At 31.5% G+C, this 19272-nt stretch overlaps 1 protein-coding gene across 1 annotated transcript in view; it reads right to left on the bottom strand.

Annotated features, from left to right (window-relative positions):
* Positions 1–18158, bottom strand: part of LOC127701658 (uncharacterized) — a 28921-nt gene extending 10763 nt beyond the window's left edge. Inside the window, exons 1-9 of the mRNA XM_052205650.1 lie at positions 18076–18158; positions 12432–12519; positions 10381–10598; positions 9567–9768; positions 8304–8453; positions 6392–6534; positions 5242–5473; positions 4343–4489; positions 3561–3707 (exon numbers count right to left, since the gene is read on the bottom strand). Of these exons, the coding sequence (XP_052061610.1) occupies positions 3561–3707; positions 4343–4489; positions 5242–5473; positions 6392–6534; positions 8304–8453; positions 9567–9768; positions 10381–10598; positions 12432–12519; positions 18076–18096 (1348 nt within the window). The 5' untranslated portion in view covers positions 18097–18158. The remainder of the gene's footprint in view (positions 1–3560; positions 3708–4342; positions 4490–5241; positions 5474–6391; positions 6535–8303; positions 8454–9566; positions 9769–10380; positions 10599–12431; positions 12520–18075) is intronic.
* Positions 18159–19272: the final 1114 nt, after the last annotated feature.

Raw genomic sequence — 19272 nt, forward strand, 5'->3', positions numbered from 1 at the left:
GCAATTATCCCCAAACTCAAACCCAGCTTTCCCTTTGTGATATGGAACCTTGTAGTACAATTTCATAAAGATCCATACACTTACACACAAGTTATTATCCTGAAACTAGAAAAATGCTTGTTATTGCCCCTTTTTGGCCCCTAATTCCTAAAATTTTGAGGCAATTACCCCCAAAACCAATCCCAGCCTTCCCTTTGTGGTATGGTACATTGCAGTACAATTTCAGAGAGATCCTTATACTCGAACACAAGTTATTCTCTGGAAACTAGAAAAATGCTTATTTTTGGCCCCTTTTTGGCCCCTTATTCCTAAATGTTTTGGACAATTACCCCCAAACTCAATTCCAGCTTTCCCTTTGTGATATGGAACCTTGTAGTACAATTTCAGAAAGATCCATACACTTACACACAAGTTATTGTCATGAAACTAAAAATATGCTTTTTTTTGCCCCTTTTTTGGCACTTAAATCCTAAAATTTTGAGGCAATTACCCCCAAAATCAATCCCAGCATTCCCATTGCGATATGGAACATTGTGGTACAATGTCAGAGAGATCCATACACTAACACACAAGTTATGTCTGGAAGTTACAAAAATGCTTATTTTTGGCCCCTAATTCCTTAACTGTTGGTACCATAACCCCCAAAAGCAATCCCAACCTTCCTTTTGTGGTATTGAACCTTATGGTTAAATTTCATAGAGATCCATTTACTTAAACTAAAGTTAGAGTGCGAATACCAATGTGTCTTCGGACGTCAACGACGACGACCACGCCTGACAACGACGACCAAGAGGACGACACCAACGTCACACCAAGATACGACCGCGATCGTATAAAAATGCTTGTTTTTAGGCCCCTTTTTGGCCCCAAATTCCTAAACATTTAGGGCAATTACCCCCAAACTCAAACCAAGCTTTCCTTTTGTGATAAGGAACCTTTTAGTACAATTTCATAAAGATCCATACACTTACACACAAGTTATTGTCCTGAAACTAGAAAAATGATTGTTTTTTGCCCCTTTTTGGCCCCGAATTCCTAAAATTTTGAGGCAATTACCCCTAATATCAATCCCAGCCTTCCCTTTGTGATATGATACCTTGCAGTACAATTTCAGAGAGATCCATACACTTGAACACAAGTTATTGTCTGGAAACTAGAAGAATGTTTATTTTTGGCCCCTTATTCCTAAACATTTTGGACAATAACCCCCAAACTCAATTCCAGCTTTCCCTTTGAGATATGGAACCTTGTAGTACAATTTCAGAAAGATCCATACACTTACACACAAGTTATTATCATGAAACTAGAAAAATGCTTGGTTTTTTTTGCCCCTTTTTTTGCCCCTAATTCCTAACATTTTGAGGCAATTACCCCCAAAATCAATCCCAGCATTCCCTTTGTGATATGGAACCTTGTGGTACAATGTCAGAGAGGTCCATACACTAACACACAAGTTATGTCTGGAAGTTAAAAAAATGCTTATTTTTGGCCCCTAATTCCTTAACTGTAGGTACCAAAACCTCCAAAATCAATCCCAACCTTCCTTTTGTGGTATTGAACCTTATGGTTAAATTTCATAGAGATCCATTTACTTAAACTAAAGTTAGAGTGTGAATACCAATGTGTCTTCAGACGACGACGACGACGCCTGTCGACGATAACGAATAAGACGACGACGCCAACGCCATACCAATTTACGACCGCAAAATTTTTTTGCAGTCGTATAAAAATATATTAATCATCCTTTTTACCTGTATAAGAGTTTTTTGTGGATCGAATCAGTCAACCAAATGGTTTACCCTTGTTTCACTTTCAATGTTGACATTATTTTCCTTTAAATAGCTGAACACACCTATTTTAGGCATAACCCATCTCTAGCTCAGGGGTTAAATTGAAGGTCACATGAATACAGATTCAATGAAGTCAAATTATTCACTTGCAAGTATCTAAGAAACAAACTTAACCATGAAAACTTATCATTGACTAATGAACCATGAAAATGAGGTCAAGGTCAGATGATATGTGCCAGACAGACATATAAACATTATAATCATTCCATACACCAAATATAGTTGACCTTTTGCTTATAGTTTAAGAAAAACAGACCAAAACACAAAAACTTAACATCGAGCAATGAAGAACTGTGAAAATGAGGTCAAGGTCAAATAAAACCTGCCAGACTGACATGTACATCATAAAATATTTCCATACACCAAATATAGCTGACCTATTGCATACAGTATTTGAAAAAAGACCAAAACACAAACACTTAACTTTAACCACTGAACCATGAAAATGAGGTAAAGGTCAGATGACAACTGCCAGTTGGACATGTACACCTTACAATCAATCCATACACCAAATATAGTAGACCTATTGCTTATAGTATCTGAGTTATGGACTTGACCATGAAAACTTAACCTTGTTCAGTGATCCATGAAATGAGGTCGAGGTCAAGTGAAAACTGTCTGACAGACATGTCGACTGTGCAAGGTATGCACATACCAAATATAGTTATCCTATTACTCATAAAAAGAGAGAAATTAACATTACAAAAAATCTTACCTTTAAGGACAAAGGACATATGACAGACGGAAACTTCATAACATAAGGCATCTATATACAAAGTATGAAGCATCCAGGTCTTCTACCTTCTGAAATATTTAGCATTTAAGTATTTAGTTATCGCTGCCATGGCCGCCAATACCGCTGCCGGATCAGTTTCCCTGTCGAAAAGCTAATGCCCCTTTAAAATGAAAATTGGTTAAAAAGCCTATATATATATATATATAGCACCTTTAAAGTATCATGATGTGCATGGGCAGCCGCCAATTGTGTCCAGTTTGAAATCAGTCTAAAATTGGCAAAGGGAAAAAACTGGTGTTTAAAGTGTGTAATAACAGAATTAAATCGATAATTAGCAAATAGACTATTGTCTAGATACAAAAGTTTAAACAAAGTGTATTAGAATCTGGAATGATTTTGATTCATTATATTGATATGTACATATATTTTCTGTACTATAACATTCATCACAGGCTTAAACTTGACCAAACATCAGTGAATGAAAAAAGTCCTTTTGTGTGGAAGCTGACATACTCCTTTAATCCACATTTAACACAATCATGAAGCATATTTAGAATTTTCTTTTGTTATGTGCAAAAATGCATTAAAAGGTATATTCATATATAAAATTGAGAATGGAAATGGGGAATGTGTCAAAGACACAACAACCCGACCATAGAGCAGACAACAGCCGAAGGCCACCAATGGGTCTTCAATGCAGCGAGAAACTCCCGCACCCGGAGGCGTCCTGCAGCTGGCCCCTAAACAAATATGTATACTAGTTCAGTGATAATGGACGTCATACTAAACTCCAAATTATACACAAGAAACTAAAATTAAAAATGATACAAGACTAACAAAGGCCAGAGGCTCCTGACTTGGGACAGGCGCAAATATAAAAGCATTGTATATACATATTACCTATCAGTTATATCTGGTTTTTACATACATGTTACCTACCAGTTATATCTGGTTTTTATACACATGTTACCTACCAGTTATATCTGGTTTTCTGGCATAAATCTGTGATAATTCATATTTCATCTGAGTAGCTAAGGTGTGTGATCCAAGGGCATCTATTGCCATATAACTGAAGTTTCTCTGTTCTTGCCACGATAATACACCATTTGTTAAATTTATATCTAAAATCAAGTGTACTGCATGAATCTGAACTGTACAGGATTGGCTAACTATTGTCAATAAATGTGTTCGTTCAAGTTTACTTTTCAAAAGATTTTTATTTCGTTCTACAAATGTTATCTGTGTTCAGTAACCTGTAACTTGCAATATATAAATTTGCCACTTTTCAGTCCCCCAAAATCAATAATAACTCGTTTCCAATGAATGGCAAGGCATTTAAATTATAACTGATTTTTTTTCAAACTTTTGGGTTATATTTTTCACAATTTTTCTATAAATTATTAAATGAAACTTTCTTATTTTGTCTATGAGTCCAAATAAGCGAATATTTTGCATTTTATCAGTACATTGAGATGATAGTATCAGGCACATTTAAGTGTTTTTATGTGCACCTGAAAGTCTTTGCTTCTTGTGTGTTACGTTTACAAGAAATAAGAATTGAAATGACCACTTATCTCTTTAAAATACATTTATATTAATAGTTTAGATTGAGATTTCCAATACCTCCAGATGAAGCAATAGAGTATAGAGTCAGAAAATCATAGCATCAACTTATATATATATATATATACATATATGATCACTTGAAGAAAAAAAACTACACAATTGTTTAAATCCTAGTGTATTAAAAACGTACTTTTCTTTTTGTTGTCCAGCATGGCATAAAATTTATCATTTGACCAATGTACACTGTCAAACACACTACTCAGACCCCATGTATGTTCTCCCAACTTTAACATCAATACACTAGAATTGTATAATCTACTATCTGACATTGAACAACCTAAAAAAGACAACGCAAATAACAAAACTGAATTAACAGGTTTATGTGGCATTTTTATATGACTTCTTAGATTGACAATAAGCAGCAATTCTTTGGGCTGGTCTTATTTCTAACCTATTTTTCACTTTACTTGGTATTTGTTTTGATCTAGTCTTGGATACTTTAGAATATATCCCTTTTTTTCAATTTTTGAGCAGGTCATAATTTCAGGTAACTTCTTTAAATACAAGGAAAGAAATGATTAACTCTTTAAAACCAAAAGAGAGAAATTCCCAATGTTTTATTGAATTTGATGAATTTCATTTTTAAAGATTTTGCTAGTATATTGTAACATTAAGAAGTGATCATTTTTAAAAAGATATATGATACAAGTATATGTAAAAAATGAATCAAAGAAGGAGTACAATACTTATGGTTTGGAATTTGAAAGGGCAGAACAATGGTGATGATGCTGGTATTTGCTAAGCTTTAGACACCCTCTACTATTTGAATGCTAGCTTTTAATAAGATATTTTCAGCTTTTGTAAAGTTCATAATCTCCCATTGGCCGAAATGATGGTAAAAATCTTTAAAATACAAATTGTATGTTTTAATGGACGTCTGAAAAGGACTGATTTACTGACAAAACTATAATTAATTTTTCCAAAATCTGAGTTTTCATAATGAATAAAATTAATTTTTGAGACAGTAGCATGTATTGCTTTTAGTTGTATAATTTTGTTTAACAAGGAAATATTTTTTTTTTCAATTACCAGTTTCTATTTCTAGACATTTAGATCTAGCTCTCATCAAAGCCCTCATCTCAGCAACTTTCCTGGGATCTGATCCTGTTCCTTCTATCCACGTATCTCCAAATTCTTTATCAATCACAGGAAGCTTATCTTTGATTGGCTGAAGAGCTTCAACAAAGTCTTCAAATGTTGTTGCCTGTACATCAGCTCCAGGAAACTGTGATCTGGCTATCTCATAGTATAATAATACTTCCTATAACACAATTCATTTTGCTATTTTAGAAAGGTTAATAATTATGATAAACAAAATGACATGATGCTGGTGTATTCAGGTTTCTTGGCCACCTTTTCCTCTGATTTCTTTTTGTCGATTGAGGAAAAGATATGTTTTCGTGTCTATTGCATTTCGTGGTTTTGCCAAAGTTTGCATACAAGCCTATCTATATCAAATATGGACTTTGTTGAACATTAAAATTTGTGGTTCACCTTCAGCCAAGAAGTCCACGAAAATAGGTATCCCACAAATGATAATGAATTTACAGTAATTAAAATAATCAAAATGACTTGTTGCTGGTTAATTCAAGTTTCTTTACCCAATTTTCTTCTGATATCTATAATTCATATGATAACCGTATAGTTTTACTTTGCTAAACTGTTACAAATTTAGAATGTGTTGACACACCAATTAACTTTAATGGATATATGGTGCATTTTTAAACTCAGCATTATTGAATGAGATTTCTTTCACAGATTAAAATTTTCTATAAGCTTTATTCAGTACAATGCCGGTGAATAATCTCAAATTCATCATGAATAACTAGAAACTGAAAGAGGACTGTTTTGACAGACAGACAGATAGCAGTTTACCATTATATGTAGAGTGTTTGACAGGTCTGGGAATTTTTTAAATGAATTACAATGGTCACTGAAATAATGAAAGATAGACTTGTATCTTCTTATTGATAACATTGACAGCATCAAGCAAGGTGATTTTCTAAATTTGTACCTTTGTTTACAGTAGGCTTTAGGCTAGTCTTGCACAAATCAATATTCTGCAACCATGTACATATATTTTTTACCTTAGGGAAATGAATAGAATTTTATCTAGGAATTGTCGAATACAAAAATGTTTCTTTCAAATCACAGGTTAAAATTTTTGTAATTAACTTACAGTTATGTTAATTGGTGGTCCACTGTTATCTGTTCTGAAACCAAAGCAAAGTGCATGGTCAAAGCCAGGGAATGTTGCACAATCACGTCTAGACAACCCTCCAGGTATAGCTGGTATTTTTCCAGGGTTGTCAGGGTAGCCACCTGTGAATACAAGGTCAAAGATCAAAGAAATATAAATTTTTGTAACTTACAAATACAATGAGTGGTATCCACTATTATCCCACTGAAACCAAAATAGAATGTACATACATACCTAGAAGCATGGAATAAAATATAAAATTAAAAGGAATTTCTTTGAAAGTGAAAAGAAAAGAGTAGATTCATTTTAAACAAACAATCTTTTAAAATCTGAATTTGGATTAGGTATTTTTGTGCACGTTTGAACGCAAAGGTTTTGAAAACTATAAACACTGTACAGCATATTTATGATTGTCCATGTATTAAATGCTATGCTATGTTTAGCTAAATGGATGAAAAAATCAGTTATTCAATCATTTTTAAAATAAACTGTTGACACAGAGATATGTCTCGCCTGTCGGCATAAAATCAAGTAAAAGACAATCTGATGGACAGCAACATTGCTTATTAATTCAGTTGCTTGACCATGATCTAGTGGGCAGGGCCATGAAAATGGTCGACAAACTGAGATGTAACTTTATAGAAAATATTGTTGTCTATTGAAAGTAGTTCCTATCAATCTAACTTAAGCAGAAAACTTAACATTGAAAATTGTTAATTAATTCAAAGTCACTGGACCATGACCTAGGGGGCAGGGTCTCAAAATAGTCATCAAACTGATATGTACTGATAGTAATGCGACTTCATACAAAATATCATTGATCTATCAAAAGTAGATCCTATCAAACTAACTTAAGCAGAAAACTTAACATTGTAAATTGCTAATCAATTCAAAGTCACTGGACCAGGACCTAGGGGGCAGGGCCTCAAAATAGTCGGTAAACTGATATGTACTGATAGTAATGCAACTTTATATTAAATATCAATGATCTATCACAAGTAGTTCCTATCAAACTCACTTAAGCAGAAAACTTAATTGTTGATGCAGTCGTCGCCAAAGCAGTCACTAAAGCCATTGCCAGAAAAGCAATCTCTATGCCTTGTTTTCTGCGACTTTCATTGCAGGCGAGACAATAACTACGAAAATTGATAAGTTTGTCCTATATAACACCTCATGGATGATATTTTACAAATAATAAGAACAAAAGTACTAACTGCACCAGCTAATGGGCCTTTATTTTGGTAGAAACATGCACATGAGAAACTAATTTATAGCCAGATTTTTTTTAGTCCCATGTTTTCCTGACTAGTTCAATGTGATTTACACAGGGAAGAGGTAGTGTACACTTACAATCATCTACAAGCAGAGTTTAAGTAATCAAAGTATAAAATTATAATTGAACTTTAATACTTTTAAAATTGATAAAAAAAAAATGTTGGTTTGTAGAATGTAAATTAGTTTTGCAATATGATTAAAGTCTAAAATTTCATAGTCTAGGAAAAGGTTTATTTGTTTATAGGAATCATTTGAAATTGGGCTTTGAACTATCTTTCACTAACAGCAAATTCTCTTAGATATTTGTTTTTCTTTAATAGTTTTAAGCAGAAATCAGATCACTGGTTTTGTCTTATGCAATAATGTTTCACATTTAATCAGCTGTATGTTACACTTTTGAGTGGATTAAAGTTTCATGAAACCATTTCTGAAGTTACTTTTGAGTGGATTGAAGTTTCATGAAACTATTTCTGAAGTTAATCAAAAGGTTTTATACCAATGTTTATTGATTTTTAAGAAGACTTATCAAATTTTTATTACTAAATTTTACAATCCGAATTGACATAGGTAATGATTCCTAATGTTACCTAGATCAATAAAATCCTATTTAGCTAACCTGGATGCCATATTCCAATTACAGAGGAGTTCTGAAATTTCCATCTGAAAATTGGAGGGACAGCAGGAGGGGCTGTTACTGTATTGACACCAACACTGATGGCTGCCACACCCTCCTCTTCTAAAATAGGCACAATCCCCTGTGTCATTGCTAAAAAAATAAATTAAACATAAAACAAATAAAACAAAAACATAATTTGAATATCCTAATCCTTGTGTGACAAAATATCAAAATAATATAATCTGCTGATAAAACATGAAATAAGTACCAGTAATGCAATACATTCTACCATCTGTGTACCGTTTCATCCAATATTGAAGATTAAATTATTGTAACGAATGAAAATTACAAAAATATAATTTTGAATGAAGCATTCATAGTTATATGAAGCAATACTTAACTTCTAAACAAAATGTAACTTTAGAACTTGATGCATGCCTGATATATTGTGAATCATCCACAACTGGTGATAATGTAAGAATCGTTAATGTGATTTCTATAATATGCTAGATTATTAATGTGAAAAAGAAAAACATGAGTTCTAAATATTGCAATTTTCACCCTCTCACATTGAATAATTAATTTACATTATTTCAAATAAAGGCAGTTTTTCTTTTCCTAAATGATCAACTGCACACTTTCTGTTGATTTTTTGAGGAATTTTGAAACCTCACCTCAAATTTAATTGGAATTAATCTTAAATTCTAAGCATTTTCATTTTAATAAATATCCATTGATTGACATGATTGATGTTTGATAAATGTCCTTTTAATAAATAATTACTTTGTTCATTAAATTTGAAATTTTGATATATTAAAAGGAAAATATAACATTAAATATCAACTTTTATTTCAAAATTATGAAATATTTTAAATATTAAATGACAAAATTGTGGTGATATATAAAGAAATTGAAACATTTAGTAAACAGGAAGCTGATGAAAAATACAACAAAATCTTGTCAAAGACCATATACAAGTTGAGGAGATATTTTTTAAACTGCTTTTATTATAAAATACAAATACACACTGGGAAACTGTAGTTTGAAAATTTAATTTTTGCCAAGCACTATATATATATTGAGCCCAGTATCTATGGAAAAAAACTCTTATTTAAAGCCAGTAATCTAATCTCATATCATTTTAACAAAGCCACATTTTAAAAATGTAGTCTCAGTGTAGTTTACATATATGCGAAGATAAGTTCTGTAGTAATATATGTATCTGCATTCTCTTTATCTATTTAATAATAAAACCTTCAGTACCTGGAACATCTCTTTGGCTTAGTGTTCTGAATTTCCTGACAATGTTCATTTTGTCATCCAAATCCTTACTCAGCTTGATCCCAAATCTAGCAAGTTCAACATCCATAACCTCAAACTGCATATTCATTGGTCCAGCATGCCATGTGATGTCTCCTCGCTTCACAGCATTTACAAATGTGCTTATTTCAGTTGCATTTGGACACTATTATAATAAACATGAAAGTATTTATATAATCATAACTGTGCAACTGGTGTTTTGTTTATCAAAGAGCCAAGAATGTCCCTCAAAGCATTCAAAGTGAGTTGTTTAAATTCATGTTCTAATTTGTGCCTAAATCGCAGCTTGCAATGTTTTGTGAAATAATAGTTTTCATATTCAATTACATGAAATTCAAAAAAAAATCTCATGTGTTTTTATAAAATTAAATCCTCTCAAAAGGAACTCTTATCTAATACTACACTATAAAGATAAGAATATATGGTATAATTGCATTATTACTTTTCAGTCAGAGGGGAAACAATTTTGAAAGATGGAATGTGAAAAAATAAACTACCAGGATTAAAATTTTGTACGCCAGACATGCGTTTCATCTATAAAACACTCATCAGTGACACTTGAATTAAAAAAGTTAAAAAAGGCAGAATAAATCATAAAATAAAAATAAAAAGTTGGAGAGAGTGGAGGATCATCCATTCAGAAAGGTTTTGCCAAATACAGCTAAAGTAATCTATTCCTAGTGAAAACTATTGATTTTGCACAGATACATAAATCATGTCATAATCAGTACCATCAGCAATATATATATATATATACCTTTAACTTTATACCAGATAAAATCAGATTAGGTGGACAGTTCAAGTAAAGCGACACGAGCCAGGGATGGGTTGTGTATATAAACTTCTCATAATAACCCAGTATCCTTAGTTGTTCTGATAATGTGATGGCTCTTGGGAAATACTCCACAAAATATTTATTGAGGACATTGTTGATAAAGCCCAATTCTTCTGGCAGCAACCCATCATATCCTACATCTGTAAAAAAAGTATGTACTGGTAATATAATCAAAGAGAACAATATCAGGTTTTAAAAATTTTTTTTTATTCAGACATATTCAGTTAAGTAAAAATGTTACCTGTAATTTTTTTTACAAATGAACAAGTTGACATGTGAGCTATTGCTCACTAAAGATACCCCTGCTTTAAGTTTTCCGTAAACAGGAAGATGAAAAGCAATGGATGTGAAAATGCTTCACATGGGATAGCATGCTTACGTTAATTTGATACCAAATTTAAGGGTGCTCTAGATCTGATCTGTTTCGTATTAGAAAAATTCGTAACGGTTCCGCGGAACCCAGTGTCTCGCCTACTTTTGCTTTAGTCGCAGGCTCAACAAAAATGGGGAAATAATTATTAAAAATTTTCCTCTAGATACTATCTTTTGAATGTAAGAAGCTTTTGTTCAAGCTTGGTAAGAATCCAGGATGGTTTGTGAATCTTATAAATGTTTTAAAAACTTTAACTGCAGACTGTATGTAATGTCAACTGGAAGAAAATTAAAACTAAGTCCATTTATAAGTAATATATGGTAAAACAGGAAATTTTTTTTTACAAAATTTCCTTCTAGATACTAGCTTTTGATCATAAACAAGCTTCTGTCCAAGTTTGGTACAAATCCAGGATAGTTTAAGAAAGTTATTAAAATTTTGAAAACTTTAACCACAGAGTGAATGTAATGTTAACTGGCAGAAAAACTAGATCAATTTATAAGTAAAATACTTATAAACAGGATATTTTTTAAACAAAATTTACTTTTGAATACTATCGTATGATCATAAACAAGCTTCTGTCCAAGTATGGTACAAATCCAGGATAGTTTAAGAAAGTTATTAAAATTTGAAAAACTTTAACCACAGAGTGAATGTAATGTTAACTGGCAGAAAAACTAAGTCCATTTATAAGTAAAATACGGATAAACAGGATTTTTTTTTTTAACAAAATTTACTTTTGAATACTATCTTATGATCATAAACAAGCATCTGTCCAAGTATGGTACAAATCCAGGATAGTTTAAGAAAGTTATTAAAATTTGAAAAACTTTAACCACAGAGTGAATGTAATGTTAACTGGCAGAAAAACTAAGCCCATTTTCGAGTAAAATACTGATAAACAGGATTTTATTTTTACAAAATTTACTTCTGGATACTATCTTATGATCATAAACAAGCTTCTGTCCAAGTTTGGTAGAAATCCAGCATAGTTTAAGAAAGTTATTAAAATTTGAAAAATTTTAACCACAGAGTGAATATTTGTGGCTGCCACCGACAACGACGGAATGTAGGATCGCTATGTCTCGCTTTTGCGACAAAAGTCACAGGCTCGTCAAAAATGTGACAGATTTTTCATATATGGTCATTGTGTGTAAGAATATATAAGTATTCATTCAACAGGAAGTTGGTGAGCAATAAATGTGAAAATGGATCACACAGTAAAGTATGTTCACATGAAACCTGACAACAAATTTCAAGAAGCTCTAATTCCCTAGAAAAATGAGATGAAAATTTCATATATGGCTTTTACATGTATTATGTGATAGAATATATAAGTATTTAGTAAATAGGAAGTTGATGAGCAATGAATGTGAAAAGGCATCACATAGTATATATAGCATGTTCACATGAAGCCTGATCAAAATTTCAAGAAAGTCATATTGAAAGATATCTTCTGCTTCTCTTTTAAAATAGGAGTACAGAAGATGTGTCAACACAATTACCCCCTTAAAATTAGTATAGAAAAGAAAGGTTTAATTTTTTGTTTTACTAGTGTGATCTGAATTCATTACTATAAAGATATTTCAATCTTCTCTACCTAAATGATTCATAAATATGATGTGGACTTTCTTGACATCGTCAGCATCTGTTCTGTAACTGTTACAGCTCAATACTACAGCAATTATCTAGAAAATAATTAAACAGATTTAAACACAGCTAAATAATATAATCAATCTTATAAATGGTTTACTGTAAATTCAGAAATTATTGCGTGCATTAATTATTGCGATTTTGCCATTTGAGACTAAAATGCGTTTCAAATTTTTGCGATATTGAGAACAATCCTGTTTAATTCATATAAAAATATCAAAATGCGAGTTTAAATTATTGCGATTATAACGCTGTCGCATTTTTCGCAATAATAAAAACATCGCAATAATTTCTGAATTTACAATACATGTAAAAATAAAATGTTAAGAGTCTCAAGATGTTGAGAAACTGAAACATTGAATTATGAATGACTGTAAATCTAAACTAAGATAACAAACTGGAATTTCATTTTAATCAGAAACTGACAGGTTGTCATCTATGATTGTAAAAAAAATCATAATCAGAAAGAAACAGACTGAAGCTCCAAACATCAACCTACTTTGATCTTCAAACATGTTGAACAATAAATTTCATAATTACATTGTAACTATGTATTCCTACATGTATACATTTATGAGCATTTACTGTCCTACATCCTTGGTACTTATATAATGGCTTGCACAAGGTCATATTTATAACATAGCTTTACCATGTTTACACTCAATCAATTTGGATGTGTACTGTTTGATATTTAACTTGAGAAACATAATTTATTATTTGTTGTAATTGGCTTTGAACTAGCTTTCAGTACCTGCAGGTACTCTTTAATTGGTACTTTGTGTCTTCAGTCTTTCTGATAGTTATTTTTTTTAGCTCGAGTCTGATTATCAAGTCTCTTTCAACATGTTCAACTGATTTTTACAGTTAGTTCTTAACTACAAGCTTTATTTGCTGTAACACAGCTGTACCATGGATGTGAAAGGTGCGCTCATAAAAATGATTAACCCTACCACATTCTGGATGTACCTGTCCAAAGTCAGGCTCCTCACTCACTCACTCAAAGTACTTCAGGAGTTGTCGTTGGTCACTGTCTATCATGTTTGTTTTTCATTTATTGTTTTGGCCATATATGTTTACCAGGCCATTGGTTTTCTCATATTAATTGCTTTGAATTTTGTCATGTCAGGACCTTTTATAAATTACTAGACAGTACTGGTTTTGCTGATTGTTAAAGACTGTACAGAGACATATAGTTGTTTACATCTACTGTTACTTAATTTAATCTCTGGTGGATAGTTGTCTCATTGAAATCATATCACATCTTCTTATTTTTATATCTAAAGGTAGAGTCCATAATTACTGATAATATTTGAGAGACTGAAACAAACATTGTGAACAAAAATGATAGTGATTGTCCTTGAAGTCAAGGAAAGAGCAATTGGATTGATATAATATCATTAGACTGTATAGAGGTCTCTAAAGGGTTTTTTTGTTGTTGTTTGCATTGGTCATTTGCAGGTTTTTGGTTACTATCTCATAAACTCTTACACCAAATCTCAAATTATTTATTTGGAAAATCTTTCAGTAAATCTTCCTTATTTATCTAATTTGAAGTAAGATACATTGTAAAGAACAAAATGTAGTATAGGCTATAAGATCATATAAATTCTTAAGTTCTGTCAAAGGTTACATCTTTTTGTCATCCTTTTAAATGATAGCTCCAGATTTATAATGAACATGATTGAATAAGCAAGTTTTGATGCAGGAATGCTATTTATCTGTGGCTTTTAAATCTAAAAGAAGTATTTTATGTAATTTTACCTAAATATAGAGGTTTTTTTCTAATTTCAAGTAAACTGGTGTGAGGGTGCACGTGGTAAAGGGTTATTTTCGTGCAACGTTTTCTGTCTTTTTGTTTCACGTATTTTTGTGTTTTGACATTTTATTTCTCGTTTTTGGTTCAATGTGCGTGCTTCATCAGTTCATTTTTCCCTTATTTATTTACCGTGCAGTGATATTGTTGTCTTTTTTCAAAACTACCTCTACCGTTTTTTATTGGGAAAAATGCATATTTTTATGGAAATTGGGAAAATTGTATATTTTATTCTGAACACATCAGCGATTTTTTGCTGACCTTTGCTGTCTTTTTTGCACTGTTGTTTTCATGTATATTTTGGTTGTCAAGACATTTTCAACCTAAAAGGTACTTTTCGAAGAGGGGAAAGAAACAGAAGCAATGATGGTACTTAATGCATTGAAAACCACATGTTTTACAAACACCATGATGATTCTGATCAGAAAACCGGATCTCAAAAGTGCTTTCTAATATCAAAATAATAACATGAATACGATATTTACAATCATTACTACCAATGCCATCACTGTTTTGGGAAAATGTAAAACTTTTTGGGAGGAATTTTAAGCCATTTTTTTTAGTAATTGGGAATTTTCTCTAGGGGAAAAAGCCGAATTTCGGCTGTAATTTGAGGCAAACAATATCACTGCCGTGTTTCGTGTTCCTACTCTTAATTTCTCGTGTTTGTCCCACATTTGATTAAAAAGTAAACCGGGACTAATTCAAAGTCAGCCCTGATATTGTTTTTCTATGAATTATATTTTTTCAAATCAGATGCAACTATTATAGCAAACGTTAAAAGTCTTCATGTCCGTTAATTGTCTCTCACAAATTGTTTATCTATGTACATGTTATATTAATCATAAAATAATGTTAATGATTGTTTTTGTCTAAAATGATGTATACATGTATATATGTTTGTCTACTATTTTCTTGTTTGTAATCACTACAAACCAGTAAAAGTCTGAAATGGCCTATATCTGTACTCGACTGTACTGATTTTTACTCGACCAGTCTGAATTGGTCTGAATTTTACTAGACATTACTCGACCCCAGTCTTAACCATACTCGACCGTACTGATTTGTACTTGACCCTTATTTTGCCATTGAAAATAGTCTGAACTATTACTCGACCAGTCTGAAACAGTCTTAACCCATTCTCGACCTGTACTCGACCAATTTTTTTCAGTCTAAACCATACTCGACCAAAGGTCTGAACAATACTCGACCAGTCTGAACCATACTTGACCAAAAAACCTATACTTTTTTTTTAAATTTAGCTGTTAAAATTAATTTCTTTTTTTCTGACATGACAACAGCCACAATGAAATAAAGATATATATAAAAACATATTTTTACATCCTTACATGATTCTCAGATTTATCAAATAGAGATAGTTAAATTAAATTATCTTATATAATAATATAATTATATTAATTTTAAAGTTTGAGAGTTTTGTTAAAAAAAAAGATTTTTTAAAAACTGAAAACCACACCTTTACTGAGGGTAATAAAACCTTATTAAGGTGCTTCTTGTTTGGCATGTGTTTTTTTTTTTTTTTTAAACTTAATTTTCCTAAATTCCTTAAGAAAAACTATATAGGTTTCATGGTTACATACAATAGTTATATAATTATCTTTTTAATGAGGTAACAACAGCCAAAAAATCACTGAAATTGTTCAACTTTATATTAGAAATATATCTATTCTTATTATAATTTGGGATATATTATATATAATATATATCAGAAAGGGATAAAAAAATTAAAGAAATAAATAAAATTTTTCTTCTGATTAGTGGTAAAGTATAAAGTAATACCTCCTGCTTGGGGCAAACTCATTAAAAAGACCACACCTGGTCAGAGAGTATTAATTTCTAATTAACATTCATTAAAAATTGCAACATCCTATAAAACTTAAATCGCAAGGCCTTTTAAATTCACTAGATAAGTAATACACGAGTTTAAGAAAAAAAAGGGCTTTCTTTTTACCTGTAAAACACACATGTACCGAGGTAAATAAACCTTATTAAAGTGCTTCTTGTATGCCATGTCTTTAATTTTGAAAAAGTTATTTAAATTTAATTGAAATAAGTTTTTTTCTGCAACTTTGGAACACATTTCCTTTTTTAAATGGTTATCAAGGATTGCTATGGAAGTTCTAGGTAAACGGACAGAAAGTCACAGGACAAAAAGTCACAGGACATAAAGTCACAAATTGGATAGGACAAAAAGTCACAGGACAAAAAGTCACAAATAATTTGTTGACAATTGTTTGAATATATAAGAGAAAGATCTTTAAATAATTTCTTTTTTTACATTCATTCATTTTTAAGTTTAGGAAATTGTTCATAAGCCTTGATAAATGAAAAATTATCAAATTTTAATCATTCAAATGATATATTTCTTGGCACCATGAAGCCATTTAAGTGCCAAACCACTTTGACATTTTGTTATCATAACAATTATTTGATCATCATTGATATTTATTGAATAAATTTTAATTACAAAGTTGCTTCATATATTATAGTTCAAGAAAAAATCAAAAATTTATTTTTAAACTTAGTGTTTTCTTGTTCAGAGAAAAATAATCTCAAAACTGAATTGTGACTTTTTGTCCTGTGACTTTTCGTCCGTGACTTTTTGTCCGTGACTTTTTGTCCTGTGACTTTCTGTCCTACATTCAAGTTCTATTATCATGATTATATTAAATTCTTGGTCTTACAAAACAAAGTGCGATTTTTAAAATTTATTAAGTTGCTTTATATACTATTTTGAATATATTTTACTAAAAAAAAATGTTCACTGCATTATTAACTAAACTCAACTGACACCATAAATCTATACAAGGCTTAAGTAAATGGTGAAAATTGTCCAGTAACCATAAAATATATCTGAAACATTAAAAAAAAATTGAATAACATTGAAAATATTAGTCACAATTCAGTTTTGAGATTATTTGATCAGCTTGTTTATTTTTATTTTAAAGCGAAATATATATATGTAAGTGTTGATAAATATGTTTATTGTGAAATTTTGGTTTCAATGCCATATTGAATACATTTTAAATTTCAAATTGTTGTTCAAATTTATAGCCAGGGGAAATAGCAGTTAAAACAGTTCCTAAATTGATGAAATAGAATAGATAGATACAAAAATTAGGTCTAGGTTGGTTAAGACTTAGTCGAGTATGGTTCAGACTAGGTCGAGTATGGTTCAGACTAAGTCGAGTATGGTTCAGACTAGGTCGAGCATGGTTCAGACTAGGTCGAGCATGGTTCAGATGAAAATAAAATGGTTAAGTACTGGTCGAGTAAAGGTCGAGTACAAGTTCAGACTGTTAAGTATGGTTCAGACTACAGTCGAGTATTATCAAGTAAATTTCAGACCTATTCAGACTGGTCGAGTAAAAATCAGTACAGTTGAGTACAAATATAGGCCATTTCAGACTTTTACTGGTTTGTAGTGAATTGATATGCCCTTAAGGGCCCTTTAATTAGGCAATAAAATGATTTGATTTGATTAATAATGACTGCATGATCTTCAAGAACTGCTGAGTTATAACTTCTAGTATTTTTTCCAAATATTGACGATTTTATATCTCGTGCTTCGTTTTTCCCGATTTTTATTTTCCGTGCAACGTTTTTGCGATTTTTATTTCACGTGTTTCCGTGTTCAGACCCCCCATTTACCACCCTCTGATGTCAACATGTCTACAGAAAGAATGTTCATATTAAATTAATTGTCATGACTAATTTACTATATATTATAGTACTCGCAGTATTATTTTTTCCTTACAGTTAATAAAACTGCTTTCATCTTGTCTTGTCCAAAAAAAATAACAAGTATTTGTTTACACAGGAAGTTAAGCTGGTCCTCGACTGACTACTACACTTTATGAACAGAGTGTAGTAGTCAGTCGAGGACCAGCTCTGTTCTGTTCTTTACAGGTATTTTCCTCCGTTATATATCGGAGCACTCCCACTTGGGATATATAGGTTTAGTGCTTAATCAAATATTTACACATACATTTACAGTGTGGTGGGGTGCTTAAGTTTAAAACTTTATATACAGGTAAGATTGTGAATTTTAAAAACAAGTGTTTAAAATTAAGTGCTATTTACATCAATTATAATTCTATCTAGGTTTAAATTTTTAATTTTAAAAACTGTTTTGATTCCTTTTAATGAGACAATGGGGGTGTTTCTACCATATGTTTAATAAGTTAAAGGATTAAAATATGAAAGAATTATTCGAGTTAGATGTAAGCCGCTAATCTAACCAGCTTAACAGGAAGTTACATAAAGGGAAATCTTCTTCTTCTTTCGTAGTTCCCTCCTGTTTAGGAGTAACAGGGGTTTGATTCCGCCAGTGTGCTTTATCCGGAGGATGAAAATTCCTAGTGTGTTTTATCCAGCAACAAAAATTCACTAGGTTAATCCGGGTCTAGTGTAAAATATCCACCACGCATGATAAGATTCTAAAGAGAGTTTTTCGAAGGGGAAATATATAAAAAAAATCCGGGTCCGTTCGCGTTCGGCCTAATACCTGTTCGCCCTGGGTCTGTTCGCTCTAATTCCTGTTCGCACTGAGTCCGTTCGCCCTGATTTCTATTTTATTTTGTTGTCTTGTATAATATAAATTATTTGAATTAATTATGTTAAAGTTTGTTGAAAATTCCGCCGAAATATTTATGTTGTATTGATGCTACCAGATAATTATTTTTCTTTTGATTTGCATTGAATATTCTTGCCAGAATATTCATCATGTTGAATGTGGACAGTATTTTGAAGAAGAAGATCGAGTGTTCAGGAACTGGAGACCAAGTTATCTGTATGAATTTATCTTTTTTGAAACCTTGTAACAATTTCAAAACAATCCAAACAGGTATAACAAGATCCAACTCACTCAACACCTTGAGATCAGAGAAGCCAAGCGGCGAAAACAATTTCCCTTTAATGTCTTACAATTCTTACATCACTGTTTTAACTCATT

The sequence above is a fragment of the Mytilus californianus genome, unplaced genomic scaffold (assembly GCF_021869535.1).
Source record: "Mytilus californianus isolate M0D057914Y unplaced genomic scaffold, xbMytCali1.0.p SCAF_5, whole genome shotgun sequence".
Lineage (NCBI taxonomy): Eukaryota > Metazoa > Mollusca > Bivalvia > Mytilida > Mytilidae > Mytilus > Mytilus californianus.